Genomic DNA, 19,107 nt, shown 5'->3' on the forward strand with positions numbered 1-19,107 from the left:
GGTCTCTATCCTGCTACAAGGGGGCACTAGCAGACAAAGGCCCCCATATTATGCATTGCAATTGCAAAACAGAAGGGTCATATTGTGCCCAGTCCTTTCATAGGTGCACAAGATGGTGGGATGACACAAGAAGTGCCCCGCACTGTCCAGCAGAGATCTTCATAACTCCCTAGCTAGTAAGTGGGTCCTTCATGTAGCAGCTCTTGTCTGCATTCCAAAGGGAAGTTATTTATTTTTCAATCCAGCCAAGCTCTTGTGTGCCCTACTGCCTCAGGTAGATAGGTTTCAGAGTAACAGGTTTCAGAGTAACAGCCGTGTTAGTCTGTATTCGCAAAAAGAAAAGGAGTACTTGTGGCACCTTAAAGACTAACCAATTTATTTGAGCATGAGCTTTCGTGAGCTACAGCTCACTTCATCAGATGCATGCCGTGGAAACTGCAGCAGACTTTATATATACACAGGTAGATAGTTACTGATAAAACCCCAAGTTTTATTGATGTGTTGATACCATATTAAAAAATATGAGAAATAAAGTGATTTTTGTCTATTAAAGAATTGTTTCCATTCATTGCTTCCCAAGGGCAGGATTTCTACTGTAAGCAGAGGTTAGGAGTGTGGTGGGGAGTTGAGTGGTTTTGGCAGGTCCCTCACACAAATCCAGATCACCACAGGAACCTCCCCAAGAACTACTTGGAGATGGATACACTCACATGTCAATGTGGAATAGGAACACTGGGCACATGCAGGTCTCTAGACTTGGGCCTGAGCCTATGATGCACAACTGAGCAGTTCTGGGATTGTCCAGAAGATGGCAGGGGTGTGTACATACGCTCTCTCTCCCTGGCTCATACAACCCTAGTTAGACAGAGTTCATCCTCAAGTGGCTGGGGTTCACTCAGCAGTAGGGTGACCAGACAGCAAATGTGAAAAATCGGGACGGGGGTGGGGGTAATAGGAGCCTAGATAAGAAAAAGACCCAAAAATCGGGACTGTCCCTATAAAATCGGGACATCTGGTCACTCTACTCAAAGGAATTAACCACGTCATCTCTCTGTGCCTTTCTTCAGAGTAGCAGCCGTATTAGTCTGTATTTGCAGAAAGAAAAGGAGTACTAGTGGCACCTTAGAGACTAACCAATTTATTTGAGCATAAGCTTTCGTGAGCTACAGCTCACTTCATCGAATGCATTCAGTGGAAAATACAGTGAGGAGATTTATATACACACAGAACATGAAAAAATGGGTGTTATTGTACACACTGTAAGGAGAGTGATCACTTAAGATGAGCTATTACCAGCAGGAGAGCGGGGGCGAGGGGGGAGAGAAAACCTTTTGTAGTGATAATCAAGGTGGGCCATTTCCAGCAGTTAACAGGAATGTCCGAGGAGCGGTGGGGGAAATAAACATGGGGAAATAGTTTTACTTTGTGTAATGACACATCCACTCCCAGTCTCTATTCAAGCCTAAGTTAATTGTATCCAGTCTGCAAATTAATTCCAATTCAGCAGTCTCTCATTGGAGTCTGTTTTTGAAGTCTATTTGTTCTAATATTGCAACCTTTAGATCTGAAATCGAGTGACCAGTGAGATTGAAGTGTTCTCCGACTGGTTTATGAATGTTATAATTCTTGACATCTGATTTGTGTCCATTTATTCTTTTACGTAGAGACTGTCCAGTTTGACCAATGTACATGGCAGAGGGGCATTGCTGGCACATGATGGCATATATCACATTGGTAGATGTGCAGGTAAATGAGCCTCTGATAGTGTGGCTGACGTGATTAGGCCCTATGATGGTGTCCCCTGCATAGATATGTGGGCATAGTTGGCAATGGGCTTTGTTGCAAGGATAGGTTCCTGGGTTAGTGGTTCTGTTGTGTGGTGTGTTGTTGCTGGTGAGTATTTGCTTCTGTAGGCAAGGACTGGCCTGTCTCCCAAGATTTGTGAGAGTGATGGGTCATCCTTCAGGATAGGTTGTAGATCCTTGATGATGCGTTGGAGAGGTTTTAGTTGGGGGCTGAAGGTGATGGCTAGTGGCGTTCTGTTGTTATCTTTGTTGGGCCTGTCCTGTAGCAGGTGATTTCTGGGTACTCTCCTGGCTCTGTCAATCTGTTTCTTCACTTCAGCAGGTGGGTATTGTAGTTGTAAGAATGCTTGATAGAGATCTTGTAGGTGTTTGTCTCTGTCTGAGGGGTTGGAGCAAATGCGGTTGTATCGTAGAGCTTGGTTGTAGACGATGGATCGTGTGGTGGGGTCTGGGTGAAAGCTGGAGGCATGTAGGTAGGAATAATGGTCAGTAGGTTTCCGGTATAGGGTGGTGTTTATGTGACCATCGCTTATTAGCAGTGTAGTGTCCAGGAAGTGGATCTCTTGTGTGGACTGGTCCAGGCTGAGGTTGATATTGGGATGGAAATTGTTGAAATCATGGTGGAATTCCTCAACGGCTTCTTTTCCACGGGTCCAGATGATGAAGATGTCATCAGTGTTGCGCAAGTAGAGTAGGGGCATTAGGGGACAAGAGCTGAGGAAGCGTTGTTCTAAGTCAGCCATAAAAATGTTGGCATACTGTGGGGCCATGCGGGTACCCATAGAGGTGCCACTGATTTGAAGGTATACATTGTCCCCAAATGTGAAATAGTTATGGGTGAGGACAAAGTCACAAAGTTCAGCCACCAGGTTTCACGTTACATTATCGGGGATATTGTTCCTGATGGCTTGTAGTCCATCTTTGTGTGGAATGTTGGTGTAGAGGGCTTCTACATCCATAGTGGCCAGGATGGTGTTTTCAGGAAGATCATCGATGGATTGTAGTTTACTCAAGAAGTCAGTGGTGTCTCGAAGATAGCTGGGAGTGCTGGTAGCGTAGGGCCTGAGGAGGGAGTCTACATAGCCAGACAATCCTGCTGTCAGGGTGCCAATGCCTGAGATGATAGGGCGCCCAGGATTTCCAGGTTTATGGATCTTGGGTAGTAGATAGAATATCCCAGGTTGGGGTTCCAGGGGTGTGTCTGTGCGGATTTGTTCTTGTGCTTTTTCAGGGAGTTTCTTGAGCAAATGCTGTAGTTTCTTTTGGTAACCCTCAGTGGGATCAGAGGGTAATGGCTTGTAGAAAGTGGTGTTGGAGAGCTGCCTAGCAGCCTCTTGTTCATATTCCGACCTATTCATGATGACGACAGCACCTCCTTTGTCAGCCTTTTTGATTATGATGTCAGAGTTGTTTCTGAGGCTGTGGATGGCATTGTCTTCTGCACAGCTGAGGTTATGGGCAAGTGATGCTGTTTTTCCACAATTTCAGCCCGTGCACGTCAGCGGAAGCACTCTATGTAGAAGTCCAGTCTGCTGTTTCGACCTCCAGGAGGAGTCCACCTAGAATTCTTCTTTTTGTAGCGTTGGTAGGAAGGTCTCTGTGGATTAGTATGTTGTTCAGAGGTGTGTTGGAAATATTCCTTGAGTCGGAGACGTCGAAAATAGGATTCTAGGTCACCACAGCACAGTATCATGTTCGTGGGGGTGGAGGGGCAGAAGGAGAGGCCCCGAGATAGGACAGATTCTTCTGCTGGGCTAAGTGTATAGTTGAATAGACTAACAATATTGCTGGGTGGGTTAAGGGAACCATTGCTATGGCCTTTTGTGGCATGTAGTAGTTTAGATAGTTTAGTGTCCTTTTTCTTTTGTAGAGAAGCAAAGTGTGTTGTAAATGGCTTGTCTAGTTTTTGTAAAGTCCAGCCACGAGGAAGTTTGTGTGGAAGGTTGGTTTTTTATGTGAGTATCCAGTTTTGAGAGCTCATTCCTAATCTTTCCCTGTTTGCTGTATAGGAGGTTGATCAGGTGGTTCCACAGTTTCTCTGAGAGCATGTGGCACAAGCTGTCAGCATAGTCTGTGTGGTATGTAGATTGTAATGGATTTTTTACCTTCAGTCCTTTTGGTACGATGTCCATCTGTTTGCATTTGGAAAGGAAGATGATGTCTGTCTGTATCTGTATGAGTTTTTTCATGAAGTTGCCTTTGTTTCCCCATCAGTTAAAGTGTATAATCCTTACTTGCCTCTGAGGGAAACGGGGAAGCTAAATTGATGAGTGTTTATAAAGCACTTTGAGACCCTGGGATGAAATGGGGTCAGATACCAGTGTGATGGGCATGTGCGGTTACCATGAACTTTAAAAGTGCAAAGTCTCATTGAAGAACTATAAGATGCTAAATAGCAATATTTAGTTGATTGAGAGTCCAGGGCCACATTCTTCACCTCAGCTACAGCAGTGTGAATGTGGAGCAACCCAACCAACCTCAGTGAAGTTGTTCTGGATTTACACTGACTGGGTTTGTAAAGGCACCACTCAATGCAGCAAAAACAAGCCTACTCTCAGGACTGCAGGCTAGGAACTTGCTGCTTTATTAAATGCACGCCCCCTAACACAGCTGGGGGAAACTCCTACTAACTAACCAATGATGGGTAGGGGTTGAGCATGGCTCCACCCCCTAAAACTCTGAGTAACCCAATTAACCCCTTGATGACCGTGTTACTACAGTTGCTGTAAGGGGAGAGCAGAAACTGGTCCCCATTTTTGCAATTTAATTGAACTCACAGGTAATATTCTCTTTCTCTTGTGCTCTGTGGCCCCAATTCATCCATCCAATTCAGTGGAGAGGAACTTGGGTGAATTTAATCCTCTGACATGTTACTTCATTGAGCTTAGCCTATTAAACACCAGAGGGAATAGCTGACATGGCAAGCTTGCGCTGAAAGAGATGCCAAGTTTCTGCAGTCCTTCCAGCATATTCCCCATGCTTCTACAAGCCACTTGGCTGGCATTTGAAAAGCATCTTTTCCAGGCCTGTCTTCTCCAGCAGCACTTGGGGCAAGTATTTGACTATGGCCTCCTCTCTCCTACTGTAAATCTCACTGAGGGGGGAAAAGAAAGCAGCATTGTTTCCTTACTGAAAGAGACCAGATGACAGCGCAAAGGATACACACCAGCCCACCACTTACCACTGTCTCAGCTGTTGGCTCCTGACAGACAGAAGCATGTGGTTTCTAAAAATACCCTCCTAAAGAAAATATGTGCTCTTTCCAATGGGAGAGGGTTAATTAGACGCTGTGGCCATAACATATACAAATGCTTTCAGCTTGGGGAAATAATTCCAACGTGTTTTTCAGACAGGCGTATCCTAATGAAGCAAACAGTGCTGGTCACACGGGACCAGCCCCTTTGATTTCCGGGCTTACAACTATATTAAGTAAAAAGCTCCCCCCACAAGTGGAAAATAGTACAGCCTCATGTAGGTGGGTGTGATGGGGACCATCTATTTCTAGGATTGGTCCTGTGGCAACCCAAAGGTGCTGAAAAAGCAGGAGTGACAAGGGACCTGGCTCACAGTGGGACACTTGCGTTGCAAGCCCAGTTTCCCTGACATGACACCTAGGGAGATGGAGATGGTGGAAGTGTTCACTTCGGAAGGCAAAGGCAGGGGGTTGAAGGCAGCCAAGGAATTCTGGGCTGGAGATGTCATCTTTGCGGAGCCAGCCTACGCCGCAGTAGTTTTTGACAGGTAAGAGAGAAGTTATTACACAGCAAAAAGCCAATCTGTGCTTCTTGTGAAGCCTGATCTGGCTGCGGTCGGTGAAGGCTTCCTTACAGTCTGGATAGCATCAAGAAAGGCTGAGAATCGCAGTCAGCAGCTCTCCACTGTGAGTCATTCTGTGGAGATGCAGCTCACAGCGGCTGTCCTCTTGCTATGATGGGATAGTCAGTCTGCTTGCCTGTTTTAAATACAGTGTGCCTGCTTCTGGGACATGATCTTGGAAGGTGCTCAGCGCCTTTAGCTTCCATTGAGAGCAGAGGGAGTGGAGGGAGCTCAGCGCCTCTCAAGATTGGTCCCCAGCGAATTATTCAAGTGGATTGCAGTGTGCAAGCTGCGATTCTAGTTACAATGGGCCTCTAACTGACTTTGCTATAGGAGGCTTCCACTATATACTGTATGTTGCGGGTACAATATGCCATTGTGCTTTGTTTTCACATATAACCTCTTTGACTATATACGTAGAGAGGGCACTAATGCTAAAAGTCAGTAGATACATTCATGCCACTGATAGTTTGTAGTAACTTGAGATTCCTTCATCCTGTGCCCCTTTAAAACCCATTGCCCCCAAACAAATAGCCTAATACATGGAATTTGGCAGCATTTGGCCTGCTTTAAAATGGTGTTATACCTGTCAGTGGATGAATTAATGGGCTGGGCTGGTGCAGTCATCTTTGAGAGGAGAGATCAGATTTCTGTAACTTTCCTGTGATATTGACGAAACCCGAAAGTGAATCCTGATGAAGATGCATTTTCCAGTGATGTCACTTGTCGTGCGCTTCTTATTTTTACATGAATAATATTTGATCAACTTCTCTTGCGGATGTGGACACTGAGGGCTAGATCTGCAAAGGGATATAGGCACCTAACTGCCATGTTAGGCACCTAAGTCCAAAACGTAGATCCTCACAACCACTGCTCAGATGCCGCCTCCCACAGTAGGTGCCAATTTTTGCTGCTAAAGTCCCTTAGGCACCTACATTCCCACCAGTGGCCATGCAAAAAGCTTCCTGATTCCTGGCACCAAGTGTCTAGCTGATGCTTAAGCCCCAGTGGGATCCTCAAACTAGGCATTTCTCCTGCCTATGTGGCCTGTGGGGTCTGGTCCATGGGCATTTTCAGATGCTGCCTAAGAGCACAGCAGATCAGATGCTGTGGGCCAGGGGTTAGTTGAGATGTGGGAGGCTTAGGTTCAAATCCCCTTTGCAAGGACTTGCACCCATGTCTCCAATTCCCATGTGAGTGCCGTAAGCCTTGGGCTAAAGGTCATTCTGGCCTGGGGGTTTCTCAGTCTCTCCTGGTGAAGCTGTTCCACTTTGTATGAAATCCTTAAATACTCAGCAGGGCAGGAACTGGAAGCTGGTTCTCCCAGGTGAGTGCCCTAAACACTGGCCAGCAGAGTCATTCTCACTCTTTCTCTGGCCCATGAATATGAGATAATAGAGTTACTCTGGATTTGACATCAGTGAAATTACTCCACATTTGTATTGGTGTAACTGAGAGCAGCATTTGGCCCAAAGTTCTTAAATATGAAACTAACCTTCAGCTGCTGTTTTTCATTCTGCACTTAGGAAGAGTCTAAACTTTCCTTAAGTGCAGCACAAAAATGAATTCTGGGATTGAATTTTGCTCAAAACTGCCATTCATTTCAGTGGGGCTTCTGCACATGAAATAAAGGTAGGATGTGATCTTTCCTATTAAAGCCTTCCACGAACAAATGGTTTCTTTGAATGAGGTCACGGGTAGCATCTAACCTTTCACTGTGCTTTTTAACTCTCGTCATCTGGGATATTTTAAATCACTCACTTGAAGTGAATTTGCTTGGCAGCTTCATGTCACCTGACATGAAAATTAGGTATTGAATGGAAAGAGTAGAAAAGAAATGTGTGGAGTTGTTTGTGTTTGCATCTTTTCACTCCTTCTTTCCCTGCCTTTGCAGTATCAGTGGGAGAACATGTCTGTGAACCTAGCACAATGACAACGTAGAGGTTGAGGCCCAGATCCACAAAAGGATTTAGGCACTAATTCCCTGAGAGAGACGGGGCTTAGGCCATACCCTGTCCTTGGCATCTGCTATTGGTTAGCTCTGCTCAGCATGCTGGTTGTTGTGGATTTCATTCTTAGGCACCTATCTCTCCCCATTCATTGTATAGAAAGTCTGGGAGTCTAACTCAGGACTGTGGATTCCACTGGGTGGCAAGACGTCTCAAAGTTAGATGCTGCAACACTGCGCATTGCGATACCTTATCCCTTTGTGGATTTAGTCCCTAGGTTTTATTTTGCATTTTAACATGTCATTGCAAGAGCTGCTGTTTTAAAATGTAACTGCAAATGTAACACCGACAGACCCCGCTGTCGGCGGGTGAGAGCGAACCTGGGACCTCTGAAGCTAAATGCATGAGCCTCTACTGCATGAGCTAAAAGCTACATAGCCCTTAGCTAAGGCTGTAGAGCAGACTCATTAATCTCTCTCTAAGTGGTCTCGGTGCCAGTAGATGGGACAGAACACCACACCCAGGCGGTGTGTGGGTTACACAAACACAACTGTACTTGAATTATGCCTAAATACCACAGTGGGTAGTGCTATATAAATGCCCAAATAGATTAGACTGACAGACTATGGGCCCAAATTCTGCTCCTGTGACTAGGCCAGATTCTGCCCCCCGTTACATTGGCCCTGATCCAGATCCCATCAAAGTCAATAGGGCTCTTTCCACTGACTTCAGTGGGCGTTCGGCCAGGCCCATTGAGTAACTTACTCTGCAATTAGTCCCACTGGAATCAGTGGATCTAATTGTGGAACAGGTAGTACTCACTAAGAGTTGGGGTGGCAGTACCTGGCCTATTGAACTCAGTGGAAAAATGGAAGCAAGATAGGATTAAGAGGTGATTTTATAGTGATTTGTTCCTAAGCATGGTCGTTTGATGCCAGTTAATCATTCTAGCCAAAGCTGAACTAGGCTGGATCTGATGGATCCTTATAATGAACTTTTTTTAAAAAAATAAGCAGCAGGCTAATTAAAATATCTGGAAGAATGTTTTGTCTCAGGCAGAGACAGCAGTAGCTTGCACAGAATGTTCTATCTTTAAAATATCTTTAAAATAAAATGGTTTTATTTAGTTAGGGTTTTTTTTTTTTTAAATATGTTCCTAGTAAATGGACACTGCCCATTGAGACGAGTCTTAAAGATTGTAGCTGCCTTGCAGACTCCTCTAGAAATGGATGGTTATGATTATACACTGTTCTTGGAGTACTGTTCTTGGGAGCCAGTTATGCTCATGTTAAAGGCCTAGATCTTCTTCAGTCGGCTCTTTGCATACAGATCCTTATCTCTATGATGAGCCCCTTTGACTACAGCAGAGATACTCCACTTTACACTGGCTGAGGTCAGGCCCTTAGATTGTGTTGTTTGACAAAAAAAGGCTGCTTGGTCTCTTTACAGCTAAGGATCTCAAAGATCTTCACAAGCCCTCATTAATTTGCACAGCGCCTTGTCAAGGTAGGTATTATCCTATCAATGGTCCATTTATTCTACATTGTTCTGTCTACTGAACACAGCAAGCCACATCCCCACATGGTGTAAATTGCCATAACCTATGTCTGTGTATGCCAGCTGGGGATCGGGACCAATATACGGAGCTTTGCAGGCTTATGTGTGGAAGCAGCGTGTAAGGCGGGGGCGGGCAAACTTTTTGGCCTGAGGGCCGCATCCGGTTTCTGAAATTGTATGGAGGGCCGGTTAGGGGAGGCTGTGCCATCTCGGCACTGATCCTGGAGCAACTGGCCAGCCAGAGGGGTGTTCCCCAGTGCGGCCATCTCGGCACCGACCCCCAAGCAACTGGCCAGCCAGAGGGGTGTTCCCCAGTGCAGCCAATACCAGCAGAGGAACCTCCTGCTGTGAGCTTGTTCGGCACCCAAGCTCTGGAAGCTGAAACCTGAGAAGGGGCTTCCTGCCGTGAACTCTGCCCTGCTCTGAGCTCTGCTCTGTGCACCGACATGGGGCTTCTGTGAGTTCTGTGCTGCTCTGAGCTCTACTCTGGTCAACTACTGCACCGAGAGGGCACAGTTACCATACCATCTCTAAAAGAGTGCCACAGAGAAGCCCTGCTGTCAGTTCTGCTTCGCACTGAGACACCAGAGGCTTCCACCGTCATGCTCTGAGGCAATGGTACTGGTACCGTCCCCTAAGGAGAGGGGACAGTTACCGTACCATCTCTCGTCCCCTAAGGAGAGGGGACAGTTACCGTACCATCTCTCATCCCCTCCTCAGACGTTCTTGTTAAACCCTGGATTTGTGCTGGAAATGGCCCACCTTGATTATCATACACATTGTAAGGAGAGTGATCACTTTAGATAAGCTATTACCAGCAGGAGAGTGGGGTGGGGGGAGAGAAAACCTTTTGTAGTGGTAAATACCCATTTTTTCATGGTTTGTGTGTATAAAAAGATCTTCTGTACTTTCCACAGTATGCATCCAATGAAGTGAGCTGTAGTTCATGAAAGCTTATGCTCAAATAAATTGGTTAGTCTCTAAGGTGCCACAAGTACTCCTTTTCTTTTTGCGAATACAGACTAACATGGCTGTTACTCTGAAACCCATCTCTAAAAGAGCGGCATAGAGAAACCCTTTGGTACCAGGTGCAACAAAACTCCCATCTAGGAAGTGTTCTGCACCTTCCCAACCATTGATACCGACTCTCATTTAGGGAGTGCTCTGCCCAAATATTGGTACTGACAACGTACCATGGATCCTCCTCTGTGGTACCAAATGAACCCATGGTACTGCATTAGCTCTGGTACCCTGGAAGCTTGATGACTGAGGAAGAACCACAATCCCCATTACTTGGTACCAGGACCCCGGTATCGAGCACATCCCAGCACCCAGAATCGCTCTTAGCACTGGACTGTATACTGCCAATACCCCAGTCAGCGGCACCGTTACCCACTGACCAATCTGACGCTGGCCAAGAGAATATCATTCCCTGGCCCCTCAAGGTGGCCCACCACCACACTACAAGGGTCATCCCCAATTCCATCACGCCAACCACCTGTGCCTGTCTTCCTACCTCTCCTTCCCAAGGCCATATTGTAACTCTTCGGGTATATACACACACATGGTGTGACAGTCTCCGGTGTCTCTCAGGGAGAGTCCACCAGATGGTTTGCTACAGCCTGGCACCTGAGCCAGGGCAGGAGAAAGCTTTCTGAGAACAGGAAAGAAGGGGGAAGGGGAAAAACAAACAAACAAAAACAAAAAACCACACCTGAAGAGGAAGCTACCTCTTCAGCACACTTCTCCTCATCTCTGCCAGATGAGACTGTGCTGCCCACCCCTCATCACTAGGTGAAGATTTAAGAATTTTCTGGATCTTACCAAGAGGGTGGCAGACGAGCTGCAGATTCCCTTACAGGAGGTGGCAGATACACATCACAAGTTGGTGGAAATTCTGCACACTACCTTCTCATCTAGAACTGTCCTCCCAATTAATGAGCTAATTCTAGATCCTACCAAAATCATCTGGCAGAGCCAGCCTCTATCGCACCAACCAGCAACAGAGTGTAAACAAAAACAACCCTACATCTCTACCCAAAGAGGCAGACTTTGTTTTCAAAATCCGCAACCCAACTCCCTCATAGTGGATGTGGTTAATGCATGAAGCAAGCAACATAATGCCAAGTCAACTCCATATGATCAGGCTTCACAGGATGGCGTATTCATCAACAACTTTACTGTTTAGAGTCATAAATTACCAAACTGTCATGGCCAAAACAATTTTGTTAATCTTGGGAAACCGAGGATGTTTCTGAAACATTACTGGAAACACAAAAAGAACAGATTCAGACCATTCTTAGAGAAGGTCAGTTAATAGCCAGACCGGTCCTAGAGACACCACTGGATGTAGCTGTTACAGCTGCCCGCCAAGTCTCCATGACAGTGGTACTGAGGTGGGTTGTGGTGTTTTTTTTTTGTTTTCTACACCTCTCTAGATTGCCCAAAGAGCTACAGACTTCCAATTTGAAGGATCAAACTCTTTGCGGAGAAGACAGATTTTTCTCTCCACATCCTGAAGGATTCTCAGACTGCACTACATTCCTTAGGAATCTACACTGTGGAACAGAAGAGAAGATATACCTCTCAACCACACCACAGATCACAATCTTCTCAATACTCACCGTCTCTGTGCTGTTATGAGCCACAGTGTAAGAGCCCAGGGCTCAAAAGTGAGAACAGTCTGCACCCCAGTCCATGACCTCTCAAACTGCCTCTTATAAGCACTTTGATGAGCTGGTCGGGGGCCTGAACAATGATACTGTACAGCATCAGCTGCCATCTATACACCTGTCAGGGCACTCAGAAGTCACCTTACCTTACTTCACAGCAGTTAGGACCAGCTCTAGAGCAAAGAGATTGATTTCTAGCCTTGAACTTACAGGGTGCCTATTTCCATATCTCAATACAACCATCGTACAGGAGATTTCCTACTGCTTACCTTTGAGGCAGGATCATATAGGTACAGACTGCTCCACACAGGGTAGTCTCCAAGGTTCACTTTATTGTAGAGGCATACTAACCCCGGTACAGTGACTGGACTTTATCAGCACCAACCTGATGCAGTACAAGTGAGATCACTCCTCTCACTGCTCACATTCACCACCCGGAGACACATGTCTCCCTGATATGCTGGGGAGCTCACATGCACAACAACAAGGTTCAGGACAAATGGCCTTCCACAGAAATGACCTTCCATATCACTCTTCTGGGGTTAGGGGCGGTCAGGAGTGCCTGTGCACAAACTGCCTTTCATCAAAAACAACACACAAAGGTTATGATGGACTTAATGTGACCTGTATGTTTTGTATAAACTGCCAAGGAGCTGCCAGATCTCCCTCCCTCTGCAAGACAGCATTCAAACTTTGGAATTGATGCACTTATCACAATGTGCTCATCTCAGCTGTTTGTCTACAAGGGATACAGAACGGAATAACCAACAGTCTCAGTTGGAATTTTCTCACGACAATGAGTGTATACTGAATTCACAGGTGCTTCAAGATATAGCCACCCTTTGGGGAAACATTCACTGGCAGTTGCCCTCATCTTCTCAGCGGACAGGGCCCACTTGTATGTCTTTTCCCAGTTTCCTACCCTATCCAAGATTCTGTAGAAAATTCAATGAAACAAAGCAAGAGTTATTGTGATTGCCCCTCTTGACTATGACAAGTCTGGCTCCCTTACCTGATGCAGATGGCAATATGCCCTCCTGTTCCTCTGACATCAGCCCATTCCTCACCCGCTCTCTCAAAACAATGGGCTGACCCTTCACCCCAACCCATGGGTCCTCTGCCTCCAGGCATGGATCTTTCTTTGTTCCAAGGCTTAGAAGCAGAATGCTCTGACAAGCTGAAACACATGTTGCAACACAACCACAAGTTGACCCCTCCACATACCTATCTACAAAATGGGAACGACTCCCAAGTTTGTACCATTCCCAACGGACAGACCCAACCTCATCTTTCCTCCCTGTGATTTTGCATTACATTTTAAACTCTCACTCAGCTCCCTTAAGGTACATCTCATGGCAAACATGGCTTCCCACTTGGAGTTTGCTCAACAACTAATGCGTAGACTCTTTAAGGGCATTGGGACTCTCTTCCCTCATGTGACACCACCCGCTCCAGCCTGGGACTTTAATCTAGTTCTCAGGGCTTGGACTAGACCTCCCTTTGAGTCCAGGGCAACTTTTTCTCTCTTCCACCTGTCCATGACGACAGCATTTCTAATTGCCCATCACCTCAGCTAGGCTCATAGGAGAAATAGCGGCCCTGATGGCACACCCATCATTCATGGCCTTTGTCTTTAAAATAAATAAATAAATAAAATAAAAAATAACTCTAAGGCCATATCCCAAGTTTCTCCCTACTTTTTTGCACTTTCCATATGAATTAACAGATCCATCTCCCTGTTTTTCCCCAAAACCACATTGTGACAACTGGGAGACAAAATTATTGTGCATATAAAAGATATTAGAAGGACATTAGCATTCTACTTGGACAGGACTAAGGACTTCAGGAAATCCCCTAAACTCTTCCTTTCGTCCACAGAAAGATCCAAAAGCTCTTGATATCTCCTCAAAGACTATCCAAACGGGTCTTTAGTTGCATTAATCACTTAGCAAGGGCACAGCTTGCTTCCGTCCATATGCACTCCATGAGATCAGTTCCTACCTCAGTCACATTCCATAGGGATACCCCTATCTCCCCAATCTATAGAGCAATGATTGGGGCCTCTGTCCATACTTTCACAGAACATTATGCGATCACTGCAGATTTGGCTGCTGACACCATCTTCGATTCCACAGTACTCTCTGTAGTGAAAGACTCCGCTCCGAAGTCCCAGCCTTCAGTGGTACGTACTACTCTGGAGTCACCTAAAGTGGAGCACCCATAGGGACACTACTCAAAGAAGAAGAGGAAGTTACTCACCTTGCACACCTCGATGGTTCTTCGAGATGTGTGTCCCTATGGGTGCTCCACAACCCACCCTCCTCCCCTCTACTTCGGAGTTCTCTATAGGGCTCTGTGGTAGAGAAGGAAGTGAGGGGGGTTCACCCATGCAGTGCTAAATAGACTCAAGGCAGACCACAAGGGAGGGAGAGCACATGTGAGGGCTCAATGGGACACTGCTACCGAAAGTCTCCGATTAGAGGTGCAGGGGCATACAGATACCTAAAGTGGAGCACCCATAGGGACACACATCTCGAAGAACCATCGTTACTGCACAAGGTGAGTAACTTCCTCTTTCTTCCTGCTCTCATGGGGGGGGGACCCCAACAGCCATAGGTCAGCGGTTCTGCTGCAGCACATCCTCCAGAAAACCTTCCTTTGCTTTGACGGGTACATTGTTTACAAACCTTTTTCAGCTGCTGTCTACATGTGTGCAGTAAGATGGCTCCCCTTAACGACAGTGGGGAGGACCCCTCCATTCCCAGGCATTATCTTTCTCCTTGCTTCCCAGTACAGTACACTTGTGTGTTTTTATCAGTCCTGTGGCTCTTTGCTGCCTTACAAGGAGCGTAATCTCTGCTGCACCTTTCTGCCCCCATGACTTGACAGCTGACAGAACACAGTCTTGCATTTCTGACCAGCACCCAGTTCTGCCGTTTGACTCAAGAGAGCAGGCCACTGCTCCTGCTATTAGCATGGAACCTGCTGGCCAGCCTGCCTATTGTTAGCATTCCAGCATGCCTGATCATTGTCATCCTACAAGCCACAGTTTAACATGGGACTTTACACTCTGCCTATAATCTTGTTTGTAATTGTCGCTTAATAAAGCTCTGTTTGTGTTGCAAAACCTTGGGTGAAGGGAGCAAGGCATATGTCGTTAGCAGCGCAGGTAGCAATGCTAGACGAATTAGAGCTGGGCTGGCCTTTCCCTTTTAAGTAGCGAGGAAGGATGGCTGTGTGGGCACTGGATGAGGCCTCTGAAGCTCTGGGTTGAAGTCCCATCTCTGGCACAGACCTCCCATGCATATGGCACCTTAGAGACTAACCAATTTATTTGAGCATAAGCTTTCGTGAGCTACAGCTCACTTCATTGGATAAATTGGTTAGTCTCTAAGGTGCCACAAGTACTCCTTTTCTTTTTGCAAATACAGATTAACACGGCTGTTACTCTGAAACCTCCCATGCATAGTTTCTCTCAGCCTCGGTTTTCCATTTGCAAAAGGTAGGTGATAATCATAGGACTGGAAGGGACCTGGAGAGGTCATCTAGTCTAGAGCCCTGCACTCATGGCGGCACTAATAAATAATGCCTCCTTTGCCTGTCCTGTCTATTTAGATTGTGAGCTCTTTGGAGCAAGGATTCTCCCTTCTAGGTGCATCGCTGTGCCTACCTAGCACAATAATGCATTGCTTGAGGCCTTTGGCTGGTAGGTTAGACCTTGTTACGCTTATTTGGATTCTCTTGTACTCAATAAGACACTCTTAGACTTCTTTACACCCACTGACCACTGTCTAAGCAAAAGCTGTGCACAGGCTAGCCTACCTGAACTAGTTTGAACCCAGCTGGTGCAGGTAACAACAGCATCGAAGAAGGCTCAGTGTGAGCTTCAGTGTGAGCAGTACAAGCTCGACATGGCCCGTCAGTACGTACTCAGGTTTCAGAGTAACAGCCGTGTTAGTCTGTATTCGCAAAAAGAAAAGGAGTACTTGTGGCACCTTAGAGACTAACCAATTTATTTGAGCATGAGCTTTCGTGAGCTACAGCTCACTTCATCAGATGCATACCATGGAAACTGCAGCAGATATTATATACACACAGAGATCATGAAACAATACCTCCTCCCACCCCACTGTCCTGCTGGTAATAGCTTATCTAAAGTGATCATCAAGTTGGGCCATTTCCAGCACAAATCCAGGTTTTCTCACCCTCCACCCCCCTACACACAAACTCACTCTCCTGCTGGTAATAGCCCATCCAAAGTGACAACTCCCTTCACAATGTGCATGATAATCAAGGTGGGCCATTTCCTGCACAAATCCAGGTTCTCTCACCCCCTCACCCCCCTCCAAAAACCACACACACAAACTCACTCCTGCTGGTAAAAGCTCATCCAAAGTGACCACTCTCCCTACAATGTGCATGATAATCAAGGTGGGCCATATCCAGCACAAATCCAGGTTTTCTCACCCCCTCACCCTCATACACACACAAACTCACTCTCCTGCTGGTAATAGCTCATCCAAAGTGACCACTCTCCCTACAATGTGCATGGTAATCAAGGTGGGCCATGTCCAGCACAAATCCAGGCTCTCTCACTCCCCCCCTTCCCCCCGCCCCCGGGGACACACACACACACACACAAACTCACTCTCCTGCTGCTCCAAACGTACTCAGTTTGCTAGCCAAGGCTGTGCTGTATTCATTGCCTTTGTTACCAGTGCTAACCAGGTTCAAGCTAGCATAGGCAGGCTAGCCTGTGCACATAGACATATCCTAAGTTTCCAGTTCATTCATGGTATAACTGTATCAGAGACTGGGGTGGAAGGATCCTGAAGGTTCTGGGGCTTACGGCAGAGGAGAGAAGTGGCTTCCCCTTTTTTCCAAACAAAGCAAGTGACCAGGAGAGGCAGCTATATGGATGAAAGTTGTAGAGTTAGGTGCATTATGGGTGGGCTTCTGCCTCCCTCTGAAGTATCTGACATTGGGCACAATCAAAGAAAGGATAGTGTGCTACTGGCACTTCCAATGTGTTTTATGAGAGACACAAGTGAAGCCCTTATGCACTTGGAGAGGAAAGTCTAAATCTCACCCTTTGAAGTGTAAACTGTAAGCTAGTAAACTACAGAGCCAGCTGGCTGCACCTGTTGTGTCCTCTGGATATAAATGTCCCTTGCATTTCAAGTGAACTTTCTGGGGACAGCTGGTTCTTCTGAGAAACCTGCCATCGCCAGCCAGTCTGCATGAAAGAGGAAGGTGTTCTAAAGAGCAAACACAAGGGTATAAAATCCTCTTGAAATGTGTGGCACATAACCTAGAGAGGTTACTCGTTACCTTGTAGGTTTAATAGTAGGCTGGTGATGAGCCTATGAAGACATCAGTGTCCAGTTCTAAATTGCTAACCTTTCAATTTGCCAAAGTGCACTTGATTCATTACTAACATCCTATCATGGTTGTTAATGCTAATCGCCTGGCTGCATTTGGCTAATATTACAGTCTGTCACCTAAAATCCTACCTGCGGTCAGTAATTTTGCAGTTTTTTAGAATTCTTCTTTATTTCCTAAAAGAAAAGGAGTACTTGTTGCACCTTAGAGACTAACCAATTTATTTGAGCATGAGCTTTCGTGAGCTACAGCTCACTTCATCGGATGCATACAGTAAATTGGTTAGTCTCTAAGGTGCCACAAGTACTCCTTTTCTTTTTGCGAATACAGACTAACACGGCTGTTACTCTGAAACCTGTCTTTATTTCCTGGCCTCAGCTATGATTTAATGTTGCTTGTATACTGCTAGACAGCTGACACATTGGATCCCACTTCAGTGATAGGTAAACAGATTCCTATGTGTATATATGGTTTTATTCAGGAGAAAGCAAAGTTAGCTCCTTTTTTAGTGCCTGATTTTGCTGCCATTGAACCAATGGACAAACTTCCAGTGATTTCACTGGGAGCACAGTCAAGTCAGTGTGAGGCAACATTTCAATCATTACATATGTAGGACCTGATCCTGCCTATCCTTACCCTGAGTACCACTTGTGATGATGGAGGACCAGGTGCCAGCTCATGCCGAAGCCCTGGGTTAATTCACTTGTGTGTTAGTATAGATCAAAGTAACTGTTAAATGTAGAAGAGTGTATTTGGTGTTTAAACTTCATGAAAACTAATGGGATGTTAGTTGCGTTGTTTTCACTTATCTGTATTCTGTTACACTATACTAGCAAACGTTTACATTGTGCATATCCCATAACGAAATAACCCATCAAACAGGAAGAGGCCTTGTGGAATTTAACAGAAAAGTGCTAATTTCAAAGCAAGAGGTCACTGTGTGTAATGATCGGAGGCAGGACCGGTGTAAGGATCTTTTGTGCCCTAGGTGAAACTTCAACCTTGCGCCCGCCGCCCCCCAGCCCTGCGGCAGCTCCCTGCCCCCCCCCGCCTTGAGGCACCCCCCCTGCAGCAGCTCCCCGCCACCCCCTCCCTGCCTCCCTCCCCTCGGCCCAGGGAGCCGTGCGGCAGCTCCTTGCCGCCCCCTCCCTCGGCCCGGGGAGCCGTGTGCAGCAGCTCCCTGCCCCAGCTCACCTCTGCTCCGCCTCCTCCCTGAGCACGACGTCGCTTCTCCTGTCTCCCAGGCTTGCAGTGCCAATCAGCTGTTTGGCGCGCAAGCCTGGGAGGGAGAGAAGCAGAGCGGGGCGGTGTGCGCAGGGGAGGAGGCAGAGCAGAGGTGAGCTGGGGCGGGAGCGGTTCTCCTGTGCGCCGCCCCCCCCCATTACTTCCTGCAGGTGGCCCTCCCCGCGCCCCCCTGCCCCAGCTCACCTCTGCTCCACCGCCTCCCCAGAGCGTGCTTTTGGCCGCCCCCAACCACTTGGCGCCCTAGGCGACCGCCTAGTTCACCTAGTGGTTGCACCGGCCCTGATCGGAGGTCAAAGACTCTAAATGAGTTCCTCACTCTCTGTCCTCAAAGGAAAAGCCCATGTGGGTAGTGACACTGTCAGCTTGTTTTCTGTGAGAAGACACTATAAGTATGGATTCAAAGCAGGATCTCTGGACTGTTCAGACTCTTACAGAGAAATGTACTAGATGCAATCTGGAGATCCCCACAGATAATCGGGGTACCCCGAAAGACATTTGGGAAACTGGCAGTTTATTACATCACTGCCACCATTTGAAATGACAAACCATGACTCACCTGTGAATATAACCTCTCAATAACTCTCACTTCCTTAGCTAATAGACCTTTAGTTAGTTTTACTATAGAATTGGCTGCCAGTGTAAGATCTTTGGTGTAAAATCTGGAGTACCAATTGATCTAGG

At 46.6% G+C, this 19,107-nt stretch overlaps 1 protein-coding gene across 2 annotated transcripts in view; it reads left to right on the forward strand.

The window, feature by feature from the left end:
- Nucleotides 1-5,316: 5,316 nt before the first annotated feature.
- Nucleotides 5,317-19,107, forward strand: part of SMYD1 (SET and MYND domain containing 1) — a 50,374-nt gene continuing 36,583 nt past the window's right edge. For both annotated transcript variants that reach the window (XM_084626883.1, XM_084626884.1), the window contains exon 1: nt 5,317-5,546. In XM_084626883.1, coding sequence (XP_084483009.1) covers nt 5,410-5,546 — 137 coding nt within the window. In that variant the 5' untranslated portion in view covers nt 5,317-5,409. The remainder of the gene's footprint in view (nt 5,547-19,107) is intronic.

This window comes from Lepidochelys olivacea (assembly GCF_965140295.1).
Source record: "Lepidochelys olivacea isolate rLepOli2 genome assembly, chromosome: 4".
NCBI lineage: Eukaryota > Metazoa > Chordata > Testudines > Cheloniidae > Lepidochelys > Lepidochelys olivacea.